Genomic DNA, 22,577 nt, shown 5'->3' with positions numbered 1-22,577 from the left:
ATGGACAGGGTTTGTTTCTGAGGAATTCTTTTACAGACTACTGAATAAATACGTTATGATTTTGTTATCCAGCAATTCAAATTTCCATTTCCGTTCAAATATTTTACTACATGAAAATCAGGATTCTTACCCCGAGTGAAGAAATACGGTCTGTCTACATTTGTGGGATATAGCATTACATGTCAGTTAGTGGTGCAGGCCGAGCAGTAATGTTAATCCTAACACTTTGTAAATCTGCACGTACTGATTCACCTCTTCCTAGAATACTCTAGCAGATACTGTCTCAGGAGGCACAGTGCTCCTAGAACTGTATAAATTGCAGCCTTCAGAGAGAGGGAGCACTGTCTGTTCTCAGGGAGTGGGAGGAAGATAACTTACTTATAATATAATTTTCTCCACTTCCATGTCAGATATCTCCTGAGGCAGTAATTAATCTTATATTCAGGATAATCCATATCACCCATGTTGTTCTAAACCTAGCATGCTGTATATTCTGCAGTAGTCACTCCACTGTTCAGAGTGAAATTTTAACCATATACAGAAAAAGACCAGATTCTACCTGCCGCTGTCTTGGTTTAAATCAAGAGTAATAAACCTCAGGATTTCCATCAGCCATCTAATACACCCAGTAATGGGGTTTTGCCCTAGATATCAAAAGAATTGTGTCTACTTCTACTCTGAGGGAAGTATGGGTTCCTGAAATGTCTAAAAAGAAACACTAAGGAAATCTTTCAACTGGTTTAATCACTGACAGTAGGAGTGGCTGATGTACTTCACAGGGCAGAAATGGAGGTGGTAAAACGAGTCGGTAAAAAGAGTCTTAAAATTGAATATTAAAATGGGGGCTTAAGTACTTTCTTGCTGAGACCTTTGCAGTTCAAGAATAGTTAGTGAATTTGTAAAGAACTGGTTAGAAAGCTCAGGATATTTGTAGAAAAGCATACAGTAGTTAGTAGTTCTGTAAATGGAAAAAAAATCTGCTTAGCAGCAATAAAATTATTCTGCATAGTCACCTGGTCTAACCTGACATAAATTAAGCTATTTTCTAATTATGTCTTTTATTTCTGTAAAGATGTTAATTCTTCTTTCACTTTCCTAGGCCTTTGATCACATTCTTTCTGCTATAGAAGATATTTCTGGACAAATAGGACATAATTATCTGAGAGACAAGTAAGTAGTAACTAACTTGAAATGTTGAAATACTGCTAGGAAATCTTATCTGTAAATTATGACTTCTCAAGCCTGTGAGTTTAGGGACAGCAAGGATGTCAAATATAGTTTAAAAGGTTATAGACTGAAAATACTGAAAATATATCGAATATGAAAATAGTTTATTTTTGTCCCCTACAACCGGAATGTTTTCTTTTTGTTCCGCAGTTCAGGTTAGGCCTTTGCAAATGCCTCTGTTCACATCCAGGGATGAGTTTCTCTCAAGATTTGAGAACTGGCCATTTGCATAAGATTTAACCTAAAATATTAATGTTGGTCCTTCTCTGTAATACTCCATTTCATGAATATTTTTTGTGTGGGGAGACACTAAAAAACCTCAAGTACGACAGTGCTAGTTCTTTATCCTATTTCTACAAAGGATGTGTTCAGCACCTCTGAAAGTGATGGCAGAGGGTGCTTTGAAATGACTCGGATAGTTTAAGCCTATTAGTTTAAAACCAAAAATGAAAATTATGGATCATTTCCATCCCCCTCTGTTTATAGTTGATTCATCTTGAGAGAAGCAAAATTACGTGAAAGATACAGACATCATTATCTTTAAAGTACACGTGAAGAGTTACCATTGTGACGGGCAGACTTCGATAATCTAGATTAATAAATGTGAAAAAAGGACATTAAATCTGGAAATTTTTAAGAGTCTCCTGGAGTTATGTCATTTCATAGGTGCAGACAGTTACAATTCTGACCTGCTAATGTCCTGCTGACTCAACATGTCAATTCCAATCCAAAAGCCATGTGGTTGTGTGAGCTTTCTGCAGAGCACTCCCCTAACCCTTGCTAAGGAGCTGAGTATATTAGCTTAGGTTTAGCATCATGCTCATATAACTATATAGCTCCTAGGCTAGAGCTAGATCGTATCTGAGCTCAAGCAGAATTGCTTACCTGTTTGTCCCCGGTTATAGGGACAGTCTCCTTCATTTCCACTTCATTATGCAGTGAAGAATTTTTACGAGGCATCCCACATAGAACATCATCTTTCTTTTGGTCTAAATTTTTAGTTTATTTTGGGAGAATGAATTTCAGCAGGCTATGATACAGGGGAATACATCCCCAGTTTTAAAATACTGTCTTGAAGATGGAGCAGATTTCAAGTAGCAGATTAGAGTTTGACTTCTTAGATGTCAGAAAGTAATCTCCCTGAGTAACAAGAGAAGGAGTAGCTTAATGTAGATTCATGGTGGAATGTGTAGTTTGATGACTGATGTATTTTGAATGAGACCACCTTAAGTCTGCTTCTTTTGGACTATATGTACATGAAAGTGGTGCTTCCTCAAAGAAATGGCAGCCCCTAGCATCCTCACTGATGTGCTCAGGTGTGGCAGCCTGAATTAGAGACTGCTTGTCAGATGTTCTGGCTTGAGAAAAGGAATAGTTATTAATTCTGTCAATAATGTTTAACAACAAAAAGGTCTCGGCAATCTGAATAAAAAGTCCTAAACTCAGAATAGCCATTGATCAAGATGGATAGAATCACTTTGAATAGTAGTGTCCAAAGTTGCTTCATGTCCTTTAGACAAAATCTTGAGGAAGGTAGATGAAGGTAAATCAGCCTTTATCTTCTGGAGCCTAAATATGGCAGATATCCCACTATCAGACAAGCTTGGAAGTGTAAATCACAGAAAATACACATCACTTCTATCCCCCAGAGTACATCAGTGGCATGAATAAGGCCCTCTGTAAGTGCTTTTGGAAGGGCACTATTGTTGTGAAAGGATTTTCTAGGCTGACTGTCCTACAACACAGCTGGGGCAAAGCAGATTCCCTTCCAAAGGAAGAAAGAAAATTAAACTTTTTGAATGAAGTTATTAAAAATAACAATGCATAATCAGAAGTGGAAAAATAATGTAGCATGATCTCCCAGAATGTAAAATGTCCTAGTGACTCCGAAATGGGATACTGTAATCATAGCACTCTTCCTATTGTAGTACTGTTTGGTAAGTTAACCTTTTAAATGCTTTGTGACAGCTGCATAACTCTGTAGCAGGTTTTTCCTTAACTTTCTTTAAATGCTAACTGAAAACCTTCAAAACACAAATCCCTCATATTCTTATGTTCAGCATTTTTTAAAAAGTGCTTAGCTCACAAGAATATCATTTATGCTAAACTAAAAATGCTGTGAAACTAAAATTGCTTGTTGCCATTAACACAGTTTGTTTAAATTATCAGGTGGTCCAATTTTGATAGGAAATTCCTCAGTAAAGTACTGATGAGAAGGTCTGCTCAAAAATCAAGAGACCAGATCCTTAATGTTTTCCATGAACTCAACTTGAAGGATGCAATTAGCTATGTGGCTGAGGTACTTATAAACACTTGCTGACATATTATAGCATTGTTTTTTGTGTTTTTTGTTTTTTGTTTTTAATTTATCATATAACCTAAAGTTGATATATTGCAGGAGATGTCTAAAAGAAAACTATTTTCATTTCTCCACTGCTTTTTTTTCTAAATGTGTTTTGTGTCTCAATATCACCTGTTTGAACGGCTGTAGCTCTCAGTATTATGCCTGATCCTCAAGTATGAGTATATTGTACTTATGCCAGTGAACTCTTCTGTTGGATTTTACTGAATAACTTCATTTCTATATTCATTGCATGAAAAAATCATAGAATCATAGAATCGTTTAGGTTGGAAAAGACCTTTAAGATCATCAAGTCCAACCATTAACCTAATACTGACGAGTCCACCACTAAACCATGTCCCTAAGCACCACATCTACACGTCTTTTAAATACCTACAGGGATGGTGACTCCACCACCTCCCTGGGCAGCCTGTTCTAATGCTTGACAACTCTTTCAGTAGAGAATTTTTTCCTAATGTCCAGTCTAAACCTCCCCTGTCGCAACTTGAGGCCATTTCCTCTTCTCCTATTGCTTGTTAGTTGTGAAAAGAGACCAACATCCACCTCGCTACTACCTCCAGGTAGTTGTAGAGAGCGATACGGTCTCATTCAGCCTCCTTTTCTCCAGGCTAAACAGCCCCAGTTCCCTCAGCCACTCCTCATAACATAAGACTTGTGCTCTAAACCCTTCACTAGCTTCGTTGCTCTTCTTTGGACACGCTAAGCACTTCAGCATCCTTCTTGTAGTGAGGGGCCCAAAACTGAACACAGGATTCGAGGTGCGGCCTCATCAGTGCAAGTATAGGGGGATGATCCTACTCCTGCTGGCCACACTATTTCTGATACAGGCCAGGATGCTATTGGTCTTTGTGGCCACCTGGGCACACTGCTGGCTCATCTTCAGCCAGCTGTCGACCAACACCCCAGGTCCATTTCCACCGGGCAGCCACTCTTCCCCAAGCCTGCGGCATTGCACAAGGTTGTTGTGACCCATCTGCAGGACGTGGCACTTCTTAGCTTTGTTGAACCTCATACTGTTGGCTTTGGCCCATCGATCCAGCCTGTCCAGATCCCTCTGTAGACTCTTCCTACCCTCAACCAGATCAACACCTTCCTTTTCTCTCTTCCCCGTCCTCTCAAGTGGATGGACTGCAAGATGGGGACTGGAGGAGCAAAGGTCCTCCCATTGTAAGAGAAGAGCACGTTCAAGGCCACCTGAGGAACCTGAACATACATAAGTCTATGGAACCTGATGAGATGCATCCGAGAGTCCTGAAATGACCAAGCCATACTCCATGATATTGGAAAAGTCATGGCAGTCAGGTCAAGTCCCTGGGAAAGGGACTTAAAAAGGGAAATATTGCACCATTTTTAGAAAGGGTAGCAGGAGGACCCTGGGAACTACTGACATGTCAGCCTCACCTCTGTGCCTGGGAAGATCATGGAACAGATCCTCCTAGAAGCTATGCTAAGGCACATGGAGGGCAGGGAGGTGATTCAAGACAGCCGATATGGCTTCACCAAGGGCAAGTCTTGGTGAACCGACCAAGATAGTGGCGTGACCTACATAGTGGCCTTCTGTGATGGAATGACTATATCAGTGGACAAGGGAAGAGCTACCAACGTCATCTATCTGGACTTCTGTAAGGCCTTTGACACAGTCTCCCACAATATCCTTCCCTCTAAATTGGAGATGTATGGATTTGATGGGTGAACTATTTGATTCCATGGAGACCAATCCCATATGAAGGGATTGAGAGCAGCCCTGCTGAGAAGGTCTTGGGGATACTGGTGGATGAAAAGCTGGACATGGGCCGGCAATGTGAACTTACAGTCCAGAAAGGCCAACCATATCCTGGAGCACATCAAAAGAAGCATGGCCAGCAGGGAGAGGGAGGTGATTGATTCTGCCCCTCTACTCTGCTCTGGTGAGAACCCACCTGGAGTCCTGTGTCCAGCTCTGGAGCCCTCAGCACTGGAAAGCCATGGACCTGTTGTAGCAGGTCCAGAGGAAGGCCACAAAAACAATCAGAGGGATGGAACACCTCTCCTATGAGGACAGGCTGAGAGAGTTGGAGTTGTTCAACTTGGAGATGAGAAGGCTCCAGGGGAGACCTCATTGCAGCCTTCTGGTACTTAAAGGAAAGATGGGGACAGACTTCTTAGTAGGGCCTGTAGCGATAGGAGAAGAAGTAATAGTTTTAAACTAAAAGAGGGTAGATTTAGACTAGATATCAGGAAGAGATTTTCTGTGATGAGTGTGCTGAGAGACTGGCACAGGTTGCCCAGAAAGGTGGTAGATGCCTCATCCCTGGAAACATTCCAGGTTAGGTTGGACAGGGCTCTGAGTAAGCTGATGTAGTTAAAAATGTCCCTGCTCATTGCAGGGAGGTTGGACTAGATGACCTTTAAAGGTCCTTTCCAACCCAAACTGTTCTGATTCTATGAACAATCCCACCCAACCTGGTGTCATCTGCAAACTTACTGAGGGTGCACCCAATCCCCTTGTCCAAATCGTTGATAAAGATGTTAAACAGAACTGCCCCCAATACTGAGCCCAGGGAAACACCACTTGTGAGTGACCACCAACTGGGTTTAACTCCATTCACCACACCTCTTTGGGCCTGGCCATCCAGCCAGTTTTTTACCCAGCAAGGAGTACACCTGCCCAAGCCATGGGCAGCCACTTTCTCCAGGAGAATGCTGTGGGCAACCATGTGAAAGGCTTTACTAAAGTCTAGGTAGATGACATCCACAGCCTTTCCCTCATCCACTAAGCAGGTCACCTTGTCGTAGAAGGAGATCAGGTTAGTCAAGCAGGACCTGCCTTTCATGAACTCATGCTGTCTGGGCCTGATCACCTGGTTGTCCTGAAATACTGTAATTCCAAAGGGATCAGGCAAACTACTGTCTTTCTAAATGTGTCAACAGAGTCTGGCTCCTGCAGAACAGTGATTCTATATGATGACAAACCTGATCTGAAGAAGCTCACTTCCAAATGTTGTGAATATATGACCAAAATAGTGAAATGCTATATTCTCATTCTGCCAGATCACAGTAATATAAAAAAATTGTGAAGCGTAACTTTAATTCAATGGAATCATAACATCCACACTTCAAAAATTAGGGTTAAAGTAATTGCCATGGTGTAGTCCCAGCTGGCAACTAAGCACCACGCAACCACTTGCTCACCTCCCACCCCACATGCGGGATGAGGGAGAGAACTAGAATAAAACTTCATGGGTTGAGATAAAAATGGTTTAATAGGACAGCAAAGGAAGAGGGGGAAAAATTAATAATGATAAAGGAATATACAAAAACAACTGATGCACAATGCAACAATTGCTCACCACCTGGTGATCGATAGCCTGTCCCCGAGCAGTGATTCCTGCCCCCCGACCAACTCCAGTTTTATCTACTGAGCATGATGCTATATGGCAGGGAATATCCTTTTGGCCAGTCTGGGTCAGCTGTCCTTGCTGTGCCCCCTCCCAGCTTCTTGTGCAGCTCCCCGCTGGCAGAGCATGGGAAGCTGAAAAGTCCTTGATTTAGTATAAGCGCTATAACAGCTACCAGGATGAAAATTAACTCTATCCCAGCTGAAACCAAGACAGTGATATACTACAGATATCAAACGCAATCACAGAATTGTGAAGTTAGAGAAACTTAAAACTTGCAATAGGATAAATTTTTGAAGTTACAGAATGGAAGAAAGTTACCAGCCTTCTGCAGGACTACCGTTCCCAGACTGGAGCAATGTTCACAGATTGTGTAAGAATTACTAATATTCTTCCATATGAAACTGGTCATGTTAGTTCAATTCACCACAAATGTGCAGTATTCATGTGGTGTAGAGGATAGGTTTAAATGGAATATTTTAAACAGTGATCTTTGAAGTGATAATCTATCTATGCCCTTAATCTCCAAGTGAACTCATTTTCACAGCTAGGTGATACACCAGTTAATGTCTTTAATTAAAATAGCCAATATTACTACTACTACTACTACTACTACTACTACTGCTACTACTACTACTACTACTACTACTACTACTTTCTTCTTTTTTTGGAAATGAGCTACAGCCAGACAGATTTCAGACTTCCTCCAGTGAAACATGGAATTTCGAAGACTGAATTCAGAAAATAAGATGAAATTCAGAAATTACATTAGTTTGAAAAATGGGGAGTGGTTCACTTTTGAGATTTTATACATTACCCATTCAGTTTTCAGACCATTTGAGCCCAAGGACTAATTTTATTTCCATGGTGCTTTCTGGGTCACACCTCAGAGGAAGAAAGTTAGATAATGACTTTGACGTTCATGAGACTCATGTTCAGATTCACTGCTGAATCTGTTCAATAGATTCATTGCAGTATTTTTTCTCATTAACAGATACAAAGGGCTCTATAGATCTCTAAGCCATGCAGATTTAACCACAGAATCTTTACCCAATAACATCCTGAATCCCATATAATAATGTCAGATTAAGTTAGATTATTGATTTTTTAGGAGGGTTACCTTTTTCGTTATACCTTAGTACAGTTCATAACACAAGAAAACTGACTTTTGCTACCCTTGTCCAAATACTATTTGTGTCTTGCAGGCAAATTCTATTGGCAAATGTCTACTGATGTGATAATAAGAGACAAAGAAATTAAAAGTTCTCAGAGTTCTACAAAAGTTTTGCACCATGGTTTCTTCCAGTGGAAATCAGTTATGTTAATATGCCTGATTAGTCATGAGTTGTGAATCCTAAAGTTATTCTACCTTTCTCACATTAATATATTCTTCAGTGATACACTGCTTTAACAAATTTTCCTTGACTTCTGAAATATATCTTTGAGCTAAATATCTGTGAGTTACAAGCTGACGTTGAAATTTAAGTAATTACTTCCAGAAGGAGTAAAGATCTGCCTCCCCCAGCTACTCACTCTCTTCTCACTTGCAAGAAACTGAAGAGTTTATAAACTTTTATAAATTTTTCTCTTTTCAGTTCTGCTGTTGTGCTACATCTGTACAATAAACAAGAGCATAAGAAAGTTCAGTCTGAACCTAAATAAATTCCTTACAGTTGAGAGGGGAGAGCCTAAGCCAGGCAAAATGAAAATAATCCAGAGCAAGTGAATAGAAATGACTTAAAATACTTACAGTTTATAACTTTATAAATCTGAGTTTTTCCAGAAATTCACTTCTGTGACACCAGTTTTAGAACTGAAAGCAAATCTCATTTTTTCGGTATCTCATCTCCTCATGCCATAACCTCTAGATTATGCCCTAGGTGTTTACAGCTGTAATATGTCTTTTTTCTTTCTGTGGCCAGGGAGAACGTAGAGGATCCTTGGCATTTATACGTTCTCCAAGTACAGACAACATGGTAAATGTGGATTTCAGCACCCCACGCCCAAGTACTGTGGAAGGCTCTGTCTCTTATTTACTGTAAGTAATATGGACTGATGTGGGGGTGCTTTTTTGTGGGTTTTTTTATGTCACATGTGAGGAAATGGAACCAGTATTCTACATTTTGAAAAATGCAAATTACAGGGGCTTCATTCACTAGCTTTTTGAACTCCCATATAAAATGGGTATGCATACAGTTATATTGTTGCATTTTATACACAAACAATTTTCTTGCAGTAAAGGCTGGTAAGATGAAGCAGACATCCACATTAGAGTTGTTTCATGTGCATTTTGTTCACCAACTGCTATAGACAAGGCTAGATGTCATTTCTGTGTCTGCTCCAGAAAAGGCCAGAGAATGGCAAGAAAAAAAATTGTTCCTTCCTTTACTCTTTCATGATTCTTGTGAACTGACAAATTAATGCTACACCCACCTGAAAGATAAAAAAAACCAATAGCATTTTCACATTTCCCATTAGGTGTTTGCTCACTTATTTTCATTTAGTCAATTTTGACCTTTTTTTTTTTTTTAAACTTCATTTCTCCCTCTAGTTCCCCATTTTCCTTCCTCTGAAGGTTTTTTCTTCCTCTTCAGCAATTACTGATTTTTAAAACTGCTGTTTGTATATTGTATTCATCTTCAGGAGAGAAAAAGCTGGACCAGTTTGCCTTGACATGCAAGCTTTAGAGCAGAGGAGGAAAAGCATCCGGGACACAGAAGACACAGTCGCTCATCACACCTTACAACAGTACCTGTATAAACCCAGGCAGGAGGTGAGAGCAGAAGGCAGGCATTGGACACTTTTCCAAGCTTAAACTAGGAGACATTATAGGAACCAAAACTTGGGAGCGAAACTGAAAAGGAAAGAACCCATCTGCAAAATCTGCACCTGCACAGAGGAAGACAAGCTCTTTGTCTATGCTCTTTCTGAGTGCCTTTCATTTCACTGGGGCTAGTGGAATGCAGAACTGGGTCCAATATAAGTTCTGAAGCAGGATTAAATGGAGTGTATCAACAGAAGTGATTCAGACACTTATAGGGAGAGGCTTACTTTGAATGACAGTCACTCTTACGCACTTAAAGTTCCTGGACTTATACCTGGTGAAGAAAGAGAAAGAAAAATAGGAGTTTCATTAATGCCTTCAGACTAGTCTTTGATTCATTCTTTTTTATGGAGTTGTTTCCATTTGGATGACACTGATTTAATGCATTGATTCAGGGCTTCCAACTGTATTTCTAAATAAATTAATATTGTCTTCCCTTTCCGGCCACAGCACAAACACCTGTACAGTCGACACGAGATCATGCACAGTGAAGATGAGAAACAAGACAAGGAGATTTTCCATAGGACAATGAGGAAACGCTTAGAATCTTTCAAGAGTACCAAACTAGGAATAAACCATTCCAAGAAGCTGAATAAAATCCACAAGCGAGACCGCGGCCAAAAAAGGGTAAAATACTTTCACAAGGACCCAGTAGCCACCTATTGTACAACCTAAGGGGTGGGGAGGGCAGGGAGGACTCTGAAGGGTCCTATGTGCTGCAATTATCTGTTATAGAACTTCATGAACTTAAAGGGTCTAAGCAAGAACAGATTAAACTATGAGATAACTCAAGGGACATCTCACATGCTGCTTTTGTCTATGCTTTGGGACCCTTCTTCTGGGTGAGACATTTTTGATCACTTGAAAAAGAGCAAACCTTGAGCCATGCTACAACACTGTGGGGAGATGTTGCAGAGTAGATATAGCAGGGTAGCACTATAGCATAGAGTATTCCACAAAATTCGCATGAAACTAAGAGGGAGTGTACAGCATACAGAGCCAAAGTTCCTACAGTGAGTATGAGTGTAGGGGGAAACTAATGACATCCATATTGAGTCTCAAGCAAAGATTAAAACAGATTTCAGGGTTATATTGCTGAAGTCATGATTTCAAAGGATGTCACTGCCATTGTTATCTGATGATGGTAACGGTTTGGTAACTTTATTTTTTTCTTTCAGCGAAATAGCAGTGTCATAGCAAATGGAAAAATACCTTCAGAAAATCCAGTACAAGATTTTACTTTGAAGGAAAAAGGTAAAAAGACTCCTAGACCAGTTTCATTAACCGCATTTTACCAGCTACATCATCAGTAAAGCATCACTGAAAAATTATGTTGCATGCAGCAGTGAAACTGGTATTAAAAAGGAACTTCTAGTCATAATTCAGCAGTGGGGATCTGCCCCATTCTTAAATGCAGTGTCTCCATGGTTTAGAAGTTGTTTTTTCTAGGCAGCTGGATGATGAACCAAATTTTAATTGGCCTTTTTATTCATGTTTTTGAAATATCACATTTAAATTTTGAAAACAAAACAATGTAGTGGCTACAACGTTAGAAGAACTTTCAGCTTCCCTTTGAATAAACTGCACAGAGCAACTTTTGCTAACATTTTTCTTTTTCATCACAGCAGGATATGTCTGCCCAGGACACCATGCCATATAAAAATCAGTAATTAAGATGACATTTTGATCTGAGTTAATGTCCAGAAGGGTCTGGATCAGAGTTGATGCTAAGCAAGCATGTTTAGAACTCAAGGGAAGTGTAGCTTTGAAAGGAACAGATAATCAGAGACCAGTTTCAGCACTGATTCACCCTTCATGTACAAATCGAACACACAGGTCAGCCTTAAAAGAGTAATCTGAAGCTGACTGGCCTAGGTAGCATCCCTAGCAAAATTTGGTTTTGCATATAAAGCCCCAAATTCTTTTTAGCCATCTTTTGGCATTGATGTCAGTGATAGCAAGATGTCATGGATGTTAATATGTTTGCTATGTAATTATAAAATAATATGTGTCTCTTAAAAACTGAAATGTTGTTTCAGAAGACAGTTAAAACTGATTCTACTGCAGTAGAAGTAGCAATGACCTCACCAGCTTTGAAATCAGTCAGGCTACTAATGCTGACCTCTGTCAAATGATGAAAATACAGTGACTGGTCATTGTCACGGGACAACGTTTGTCAACACATGAGCATTTAAGACACAAAACACAGCAGCAGCAATGGTCATAGGTTGATTTATTTCTGTCCAAGGAAAGCAGACAATTCTGTTAGCCAAAAGCTTTAGTCAGAGTGTGAAACCTCTCTCTACCATAGCACCAGATAACGCAAGCTGGAAACCTGGGCTGAGTTTCTTGATGTAATTGGTAGCTGAGCTGCAAACTCTATATACATTCACATTTGCCTTTCAGTGCTAGAACGGTTGATTAACTTTTTCCCTTATTTAACTTTGTTAAAGATGTATCTTTGATAACTATGTCATCATCAAGCCAGCATAGAAATAACATTTTCAATCAGAACTGATACAATTCTCTAATCAAATTGGACTTTCCTTTTTTTTCCAGATATGGAGTTTTCTGAATCAGAAGAAAATAATGATTATGAAACTTTGCATCTAGGCAAAGGAGTTGATTTTCTGGCTAATGTGACGAAGCAAAATTTCACAGATACTCCTACTGGTAAAAATATTAATTACCTACAGAGTTTTTTTTTTTTTTTCCAAATGTTAAAAAAAACCTTAGAAATGCTGCTGATGTAGCCTGTATTATTTGTTTTGTTTTGATTTGATATATTCTATTATAAAATATATTTGCTTAATATCAATATTAACAGACAACAAGTTGTGGATATTCAGAGGTACGGAGAGCATCAAATTGGTACTGATAGAAGTTGTGAGCATGACTGCCTAAACCACTAATTCTTTCTAGCAACAGAAAATGTTATTTTAGAGTTGTCCTACCTCACAAGACCAGTCAATACTAGTCCTTTGGAACTGTTTTCTACTTGCATTTGAAACACTTTGTTGTGATAAAGTTCATGCTTCTTTTTTCAGGCAGGATTTCTCCTCTTAAATTCACAACTCCCTCAGATCTTTACAGGCTCTTAGAAGTCACTAAAAATGTTAGATTTGTAGCATACCTGGAGCATTCATTGGACTTGATTTCCAGTCCTGAAAGGCTCCAAAATACCGTATTGAAAGTGTATCACTATATAGAACAGAGATTATATGATATGATTTATAAAGTTTTAAAATCTAGTATTTCTCTTTAGCACGTTTGTGTTTGAATTTTCAGCATGCCACTGTATGATTCATATGTAATATGATGGATACGATGAAGAAAAATACTTGTCTGTACTCCTTTGGTAGACATGCTAATACAGCCTTTTGACTGTTCCATGACAAATTCTATGTTCAGGAATGTATAAAGACATCCAGAATTGATCCAGAAATAAGTAGGGGGCAAGATGCAGACCTAGACTCATTTTTAAAATTTCTTTTTCTGTTCAAATGCTATGAACTTAATCTCTATATTAAAAGGCTTCTGTAACTTACTTTTCACTGTTCTGTGGCCTGCTTTAGCTCCCTCATACACATCTTATTCCTCTATAGAGTCGTGCAGTTTATGCTTTTGTATTTTCTCCATCTTTTGTTTATTTTTTATGGGTTTAATTTGAATTTTCTGCAGTTATTTTATATTGTGGGGTTTTTTTCTTAAAATTTGCTGACTGTTTTCTTCTTTTACTAATTTTATTTTTTGTCTCTAGATATCCCAAACATAACTGCATATTGGTTATAATATCCCGTTTTTCTCTTTAATAGATATCCAAAATGACTAGCAATAACCAAGGTAGAAAGAGCAATCTACATTTGTATAACATGTCTGTGTATTGGCCTAGTCACTCCTACAGTGGCGCATATTGGCCTATTTTTTCCCCCACTATAGCCATTCTCCTTTTACAAAGCATCTGCTGTACTACCAAGAAATTACTTCGATTAATTGTATTTGTCACGCATGATCTTTTTTCAGGAATTGATAACCCAGTATTTTCAGTTGATGATGATCAAAGCATCTACATGAAGTTCTCGCCATGGTTATCTAGTGAAGATACTGTGGTACCATCACAAAGGGCCCGAGTGCAAATCCCATATTCTCCAAATAACTTCAGACGACTCACTCCATTCCGGCTCAGCAATAAATCAATAGATTCCTTCCTGCTAGCAGATGGCCCAGAGGACCGACCCAGATCTTTTCTCCCAGAATCAACACATATGTAATATTTTAAAAAGATATTATCACCTTCATTTTTAATCAGCCTTCCTATCAACCCTGACTACTGACATGTAAACTTACTCTTCTGATTTTTCTTCTCCCAGAGCATCTCTTTCCTTACTGATTTCTTTGCACAATTAAACACCTTTTTCCCTCCAGCTTGAATAACAAAACATCTTTCTCTTTTCCTTCTGCAGAAGAGCTGTCCAACTATGTGGGGTCCAATGCCTTGCTGTTTTTACAGCAGATAAGGGTCCTGCTCTTTTTTTTGGGTTGAATACTTTAAATGCCAAGAAAATAGTATTCCAAATACCAGAATATTGTGCACGCATTTTCAAAAGGCTCCAGGTTTCTTGGTTAGGCAGTTTGAGATGATGAAATTTGTACCTGAATTCCCTAACAGGAATCAGGTAATTCTGATTCAACCCCCTTAAACAGTGATTGGTCTTTTCGAGTAACATTGTCACTACTGTCTGAAGATGTAAGCAAAGCAGTCTGAAGCCCCAGAAAGACAATCCAGTTACTGATGCCAAAGGATATGGTTGCCCATATGAGGTCAGATGAGCCATTTCACCCATTGCATTCAGATGAACAATAAGAGTAGCAGGGCTAGACCAACTGGACTGTCTCTTATTCTTAGAACAATTAGAACATGACTTTTGACTCTGTTGCTAAGAAGTCTTGAGTCAGTTCTGAACATTTGTCCAGATATTTATTTATCCAGTGCCCAGGAAGGGAAAATGGTCCCACTGTTACAATACAAGTACTCAATGACACTGCTGATGTCATCATTAAGTTACATTAAAAGGGGCTTAAAAACGAAGCATGTTTACTAGAACGCATCAGAGTTCCTTTGCACAGGTAGAGATAATAACACAACAGCCAGACTGTGGGGAAGCAGAGTTCCAGTTTTGGTTAGAGCTCTATCCTTAAGCTGTGAGTTTGTCTTAATCCATACCTTATTCTGAGATCAGAAAAATGCCTAATTTTCTGATGCAATGAACAACTTAGGCTTAACAAGAGTAAAACAGTAAAAGACTGCAAGAGTAAACAACAAGAGGCTTAAAATGAAACTGACTCTGTGTTTAAAAGAATATCCTAGTTGCCCTTTAATTTTCGCTTTGTGGAAATTTTCCACACCATAAAAAGCAACCTTCACTTTTATAATCAACAGAGTCAGTGCTGTAAATGAGGTGGGTCAGGTCACAGTTCAGATATCATAATTGAATAGAACACAAGGCACTGTGGGGATTATGCAATGAAACACAATAGTCAGTTTCATCATGAATTTGCTTTTTTGGAATCCATGATCACAAATGTATGACCTAGTGTTCTCTGTGCATCAACAAATAAAGGAATGTGATAAGTTCATAGTACTTTTGTAGTAGGTTGATGAAACTTTGTTCAGATAAAGACCTCAAGATAAGAGTAAATGACAGTAATTTTGATTTGAGAACTTCATAACCTTTTGAAAAGAAATAGAAAAGGAAGTTCCATTTTTCATCTGTTCTGGCTTCTGTCCCTGCAGAAGATGTGCTAGTTCAAAAGTAATTACAGGAAGCACATCATTTTGTTTACTGGAGTGGCCTGTAGGTCTGTGCTTGGTTCTAGTGCTTAATTCCTTATTAACGCATCTTTATTTTTTAAATAATGTTTTAAAATGAACACTGGATTAATTAAGGGACTGCAAATTAAATTCCAATATCCTGATTAAAAATTTGAACAATGAGCAGCATTCCAAAAGGAAAACTTCTCCTTGACACTTATCCACCTTGAAATTATCTTCACTTTTTTTCCCACTGAGAACATTGTCATAAAATATTGGCATACGACCTACTGAACATTTTCTTGCTAACCTTTGTTCTTTTCCTCTATTCTATTGCCTTTTTATAATTGACTTTATTATTTGGAACTGGTATGTATAAATTCTTGTGCAGGTATATTTGATAAATCAAAATCATTGTGTTTTAACTGTTTAGTTTGTTAAGAATTGTTTTGGGAAGTTAGATTTCCCAAGCTTCAACTTTAGTACTCTCTGAAACAGTCCTCAATTATCTTCTTAACAGAATTCTTCTAATAGGAGAATTCAATGAGAATTGAAACTTCAATTAAAAGGTTTTAAAAAACAATGTAAACTGGAAGCCAAGGGTGGAAATGTGAAGTTTCTCTACATAGTCTAAAGTATACAGAAAACTGATCATAGTCTCCAGTCAATAAGAAATTGACTCCCTGGTGATACCCGCTGCTACTAGATTGAAAAAGCATAATTTCTTTCAAAGTTTCTGAAGGATTTCCTTGCTGAGTATCAGGACTAAATATTTCAAGATAAAAGATACACCTTAATGACCAGATGGTGGCTCCATCTCCTAAATATCTGAAACAGGTAGTTGTTCACCAGAAACACTGAACTAAGTTTTGCCTGATACTCAGTGAGGATAAGAATTTTAATAAACTCACTTTAGGTTGTCCAAGACAGAAATTGGGACAGGGTACAGTTCCCCAGCAAAAAAAAAAAAAGCCATCTTAAACCACTCACTTTCATAAGACTTTCATAAAAATAGCCAAAAGCAAAGCCCAATAGCCAGCATACTAGTACAGAAGTGTGTATTACAAATGTTTCTATTTAATTGTGCTCTCTAGGTGATGTGGACCATGATGTTGAAATGACAGAATACTCCTCTTCAGATGACCAATTAAACCAAAACCAAAATATTTCAGTGACTCCTCTCCACTTCTTCCCATCTTGTCTTCAAATGCCTTGGACACAAAACTATTCTTCATTGGAAAACAGAGGGAATATATCTCTTTCTACTGTCTCTGAGTATATAGCTTCTTGTGACCCAAATGTACCTGATCTCTTCTGGGAAGCAGGTACAGATATGAATAACAAAGAGACAGTAAACTCAGGTTATTGTTCTGAAGTTAGCTACAAGTCAGAGAATTCACAAGAAGAGAATTCTCTACTTATATTTGAAGGGCTGGAAGACTCTTATATGAAGGAGCCCCAAGAGAAGGAACTGTTGCTTGATGTCCAAGAAAATTACAGATCTGCTGCAGCCAGACGTGTACAAAGCCGACGTTCTTTTCACAGGCCAAAACCTCCGCAACACCCTAAGCTTCAGAAGCTAGCGTCTCTTCCAGCATCTTGCCATATCCCTCCACATTCTTTGGAACAAGAGGAAACACAGCTGTGAGCCAGGACTTACTTGAAAGGGGAAGATGAGAGAGAATAACTTGAACAAAGGGCTTCTGTAAAAGTATAGAGCAACCTCATTGGATCTACTCTAGAATGGTTTCAGATAAAAAGAGCGTGGGGTCCCATGATGTCAGAAACACTGGAGCTTTTCTGCTGCACTTATATTTTTAAGTTCTCATTCATAGTGAAAAGGTGCATAGTGAAGGGGAAATATGCCTTCTTGTTATTTTTTCATGTAGACTGTTACAAAAAATCAATATTATTTTTGGAGGGCTAAACCAAGAATCTTTTCAAATGGTAAATCCTTGCTTTTTACATGGAAATGGTTTATTATGCCATTATGCCATAAATACATTTAAAGAAATAGGCTGCATTTGCGGCTTCAGTAATGAAATTAAACATTTATGATGTATGAAATTAATATAGGAGAAGCCAATGGTTAGCCTTTTGCCTGCTAAGTCTACTCTGATTGAAATGGATCAGTGCCTTTTATAAGTGCAAGCTAAAGAAAAATGTTTTCCTGCTCTTGAATATTTCTGTCACTAAGTAATTGTGGGACATTGACTGTGGTGGAAAACTTTCCTTGGAGAAAGTCCTGGCATCTTGAAATTTAATCAAGGACTCCAGGAAGGCCATTTCCTTCCTTCACCTTCATTTCCTCTACTTAGTAGTGCTGGAATGAAAGAACATCCAGAATTAGCTCAGAGTTTTAGTTTGTGTGGTCGCAAGCAACCCATTTCATATTCTTCACTAAGCTGTTCTAATTTAAATAGCCTCACTCAGACAGAAGTGTAAATATTTGTCATTTTTACTGCTGCTTTGGAAGACACCTTCCAAATACTCTGTCAGATTATCTTGTTAATTTATGTATCACTTTCAATAGCTGATCAGGATAATGGTATCTCAGATGCTATCCTGTGTTTCTCCACATGGTTTAAGTGCCACAATGACTCAGGATGTTGGTGGTTCAAAGTATTGTACAGAGGTAGTTTGGCTACTGTGTATGTATATACCTGTTTGTGTTAGGAACTTCCTTTATTTTTTGTCCCCAGTTTTCTGTTAAATGATAGTAGTTAAGATTGCACTAGATGCATATTGCGTATGAATTTGATCTACATCATCCTGAAGACAGCTGGACACATCAGTGAAAGCCAATTCAGATGAAGACTAAATAAAAGTGAAAGCTCTGAGACATCTCATGTATGTATAATGCTACATGCCACCACATAGTCCTCTGGCCTATCTGTATTTTGCCTTGGATGATTCCAGTCCTGAAATTCTGGCCTGAAATCTTCAGTGGTATAAGTTGCAAAGGTTCTGTGACATCAATAGAAGATAAGTCCTTAGCTGCTTCTGTGATCCTAATGTGTACCTTATTTCTATTTGATATCAGCGTAAACTATTTGTAAATGATCTAAGTCACCTTCAGGGAGGTATCTGAATTGCTTAAGACTGGATCCAACAGTGGCTTTATTTGGTAAATTTTATTTTATCTATAGGAATTAGTGGTTGTTTCACTATACCCACACAGATTTTGAACAGGTTCTAGGTGATTCTGTGTCAGATGTCTAATTTCCAATTTACCCAGACACCCAAAAAGATTGGAGCACTGTGTGAAAATTGGTGCCCACATCTTTTTGCTATCTATGTCTTCTTTGCTGAAACCGCCTGTTAGGCTACTGCAAATTGCAGAGACGTGATGGCAAATGTCATACACAACCCTAGATAGCTACATAACATAGATTCAGAGTACTGGTTCTGTTGATACCAACCCGCAAGCAGGTGCCTGTTTGCAGTCATCTTGAGCACTGATTCAAATCAGTGTCTCTAACTGGAAAGATTCATCACCCAGAGCTAGTCTTTTTAATGAGGGTCATGAGACATAAGGCTGTCACCAGTAGTGATGCTAATTTTATAATTCAGTAGTGTAAATACAATTTTTTGTGAACTGAGTACATATGAACATACTATTTTGGTGAAGTAGAGCGTATTAATGCTGTTCCAAATATTATAAATGGAACAAGTATTTTAGTCATTGGCATAGATATATAATAGAACCACGAGTGATCCCAAATATTAGCACAGGTAAAGTGCAATGTGCCAAAATCTAACCTCGAGTCTCATAGCACAATGCTGAAGTACCAACACCAAAGTTGGCGAGATGCTCATCAGGTGTTGGCTTTGAAATAAAACTTTCATTTCTTATTGCTGTTGTACAGAAGGTCATTGCTGTATTGCAGTCAGAAGAACCACACTGTAGGTTGTGTTTTCTGCACGCTTGTTAGAGCTTTCCTAAGCTATTTGTGTACAGGCTACCTCAAGAAAACATTTGTAAATCGTCATCAGCAGATGGAAGTTTTCACTAGGTAAGTGTTGCACACAAAAGAGTGTGCAATTTGAAAATCATAGGATAGAAGATTTTAATGTTCTTGTATGCTTTTATGCTAAACGAGGGAGGATCAATAGACACCACAGTGTTTACAAATACAGCAGTCCCTGTGAAAAGTCAGCAGGATCCTGTATGTTTCTGAGAGGACTGCGGACTGTAGGAGTTTTTGCAAAATGGAGACGAGCGTTATGCCATTTTTAACAACAGAAGAAATGGAAAGTCACTATATACAAAGGGCTTCACTCTCCATTTACTTTCAAAGGCTTTAGGCATTTTCTGTATGTTGTGTCACCATAGTTGAACAGATGAAGGATAAAATGGACAATTCTGATAGCAAAAAGACCTTTCCCTGGAATAGCTTGCATAATTTCTGAAGTATTATGCCTCTCAGAGATGTTTTCTAGTATAATTGCCTCTGCAGCAGGGTTTTGTTTAGCATAGTTTCTCAATTTGAAATGTGATTTAAAAAATTTTTCATGTCCCAAATTTCTATATTGAGAACATACTCTAAACTAGAATATAGTGGATTATAATTCCTTTTTTTTTTCTGAGGCAATTACTGCTGGTGTCTACCAGGGTATATACAAAAAGTAGGTTATAAGAGGTCATCATCTGTCTCTCTTTTTTTGTTTGTTTCCATAATTTTTCAATGTACTTTCACATTTCAGTACATGTCCTGTGGGTGCAAGTGTTCGGTTTCTTCTTCAGCACACTGTAATCAGTCAAGCACCACTACTTTCTATCACAGCGACATAGATTTAGAGCTGCTGAGGATCTGGCTGTATGTGTCAGCTTCTTTTTTACCATGTGAACTAGATTGGAATGATCATTTTGTAATCAGTTCATCTCTGGTGAGGCCAGTTCAGGTCTTGCTTCCCTGGCTGAAAACTCTGTCCCCTTTTTTTGTAATATGCGATGTCAAAGAAAGGCAAGCTCAGAATTCCACAGTCACTATTTATTGAACAAGTAACTATGGCCTAACTTGTTGTAAAAAAATGAAATGCAGGAATATTTGAAGTCTCGTCTACACATTTTGCTCCATGTATACGGTTCTTTTTAACAATGTTTGTTATGCTGCACTATGACCTAACAATGTAAAAAAAATGAAGTGTTGCCTGCATTCAGATGAATTCTGTCTCTCTGAGCTGTGAAGCTAGTTATTGATATATATGAAATTATGTTTTACAAATATGTGGTCTAGATGGAGATTTATGTAACAAAGGTTGCAAAATAATCACGTGCCTTAAATTATAATTCTTTGGAGCGTTGTTCTTTGGAGATTTTTGTGTGTACTTTCCAAAAGGTGTCAACTTACTGCATATATTTTTTAAAAAGTCAAGTTGTTCTGCTAATATGTCTTTATAGAAATGTTTTAATAGCGTATCATAATGAAAAGTTTGGCAATAAATTGTATCACTTTGGTGGAATCACACTGCTTTGGCAAGTGATTTAGAGAATCATTTATTTAGTACATTTAGAGAAGACTTTCCATACAAAACTTCTGAGAAGTTTGTATTTCTGTTCCCAAACCAAAATGAAAAAAACCAGTAGCAGGCTGATGATAATTCATGTCCTTTATAAAATGCAAATCATTAAAAGCAGCAACAGAAGTTGTAGCAGAACTTCTGAGTCTCTCTCTGAAAACCAGAACACTTTTTGTATAGTTCCACTCCCACTGCAGTCAATGACAGAATTCTCATTGGCTTTATAAGAAAATATTTCTATCCTTACAACAGAAGGGACCATATTTTGTCAAGGTATATGTAGAGATGTCATTATAACAACACAATAGTTTAAACTTCACAGATATTATGATATATAGCATTTCATTATAATATTCTTTTGATGCAAAGATTCAAGCAATCTTTTGGGATTTTGTTTTATTGTGCAATGCTTCTTAAAGATTTGGTAGTCACTAATGCCAGCCAGCTTGGTTTCCTACAGAGAAACCAAGGAAACTTAATCTAAACTTTCTTATATCGGATGAATCAATTTTCCCTGAAAGCTCTGTGGTCCCAGTGAAAATTACCATTTCTACTGTCATCCTGCTGTTACGATGTTTCCATACCTCACATCATTGCTTTCTACAATAGATAGGAGGCATGGGGTGAAAAAATAACTTCTTCTGAATTTATTTATTGTGTAATGGAATTAAATATGTAATGGAGTTAAATAAACATTATTTTCTAAGCATGGGTTTGAAGAGATTGAAAAAGATAGCACAGATGACCAAATGATATGCTAGCAAATAAGATGCTGCAATGGCAAAGTTAGATATAACTGTTTTGCAATAGCTAATTAGCTAATAGTTCATTAAATCAATTGTGGGAGGAGTGTCATCTCTTGTCACCTTCGTTGATACGCAAAGCATACAGAAGCCATGAACAGACACTTCTGTTGGAAAAAATAAACTCGTAAATCAGCTCATAAGGATTCTGATAGGTCAGATTTAATGGTTTCTTAGCCATTAACAGGTCACAGGCTTTTGCAAAATGATGTGCACAACACAGCTGGCACACAGAAGATGAGAGAATTCAGTGCTGTCCATTGCTTAGAAACACAAACAAATACAAAGTTGTGGTCAGCACAGTAGACCCAATCAAGGTAAAAAGTGAACAGTCCAAGAGGTTTTAGATAATATTCCACATGAGCTCTAATCCCTGATAAAAACAGTGAGATTATAACCAAATTTCAAATCCCAGTTACGTTTTAATTTTTTAAAACAGTGTTTGTGGACTGAACACACCACAAAAAGCTTTTATATTCTTTCCCCTTTGGATTTGCTTCAGGCTCTCCTCACATTCTGAGAGGCATCCCAAAGCTTTGTACCTCTGAGCTTTGTACCTCATGGATCTGGAGGCAGAGAAAGGCTCAATGCTAGTTATTAGCAATTTCAGCAAAAACAATAAGTAATATGGAGTGACATATAAACACTG

General features: G+C 38.1%; 1 protein-coding gene across 1 annotated transcript in view; it reads left to right on the top strand.

Annotated features, from left to right (window-relative positions):
* Positions 1-17,250, top strand: part of SLC9A3 (solute carrier family 9, subfamily A (NHE3, cation proton antiporter 3), member 3) — a 33,407-nt gene extending 16,157 nt beyond the window's left edge. Inside the window, exons 9-17 of the mRNA XM_010294390.1 lie at positions 1,100-1,170; positions 3,397-3,526; positions 8,889-9,004; positions 9,610-9,739; positions 10,241-10,417; positions 10,969-11,044; positions 12,350-12,463; positions 13,814-14,011; positions 16,697-17,250. Of these exons, the coding sequence (XP_010292692.1) occupies positions 1,100-1,170; positions 3,397-3,526; positions 8,889-9,004; positions 9,610-9,739; positions 10,241-10,417; positions 10,969-11,044; positions 12,350-12,463; positions 13,814-14,011; positions 16,697-17,250 (1,566 nt within the window). The remainder of the gene's footprint in view (positions 1-1,099; positions 1,171-3,396; positions 3,527-8,888; positions 9,005-9,609; positions 9,740-10,240; positions 10,418-10,968; positions 11,045-12,349; positions 12,464-13,813; positions 14,012-16,696) is intronic.
* The last annotated feature ends 5,327 nt before the right edge of the window (positions 17,251-22,577 follow it).

Source organism: Phaethon lepturus, unplaced genomic scaffold (genome assembly GCF_000687285.1).
Source record: "Phaethon lepturus isolate BGI_N335 unplaced genomic scaffold, ASM68728v1 scaffold9909, whole genome shotgun sequence".
Classification (NCBI taxonomy): domain Eukaryota; kingdom Metazoa; phylum Chordata; class Aves; order Phaethontiformes; family Phaethontidae; genus Phaethon; species Phaethon lepturus.
The sequence above is the reverse complement of the archived record's forward strand: the minus strand, read 5'-3'. Positions and strand labels throughout refer to the sequence as shown.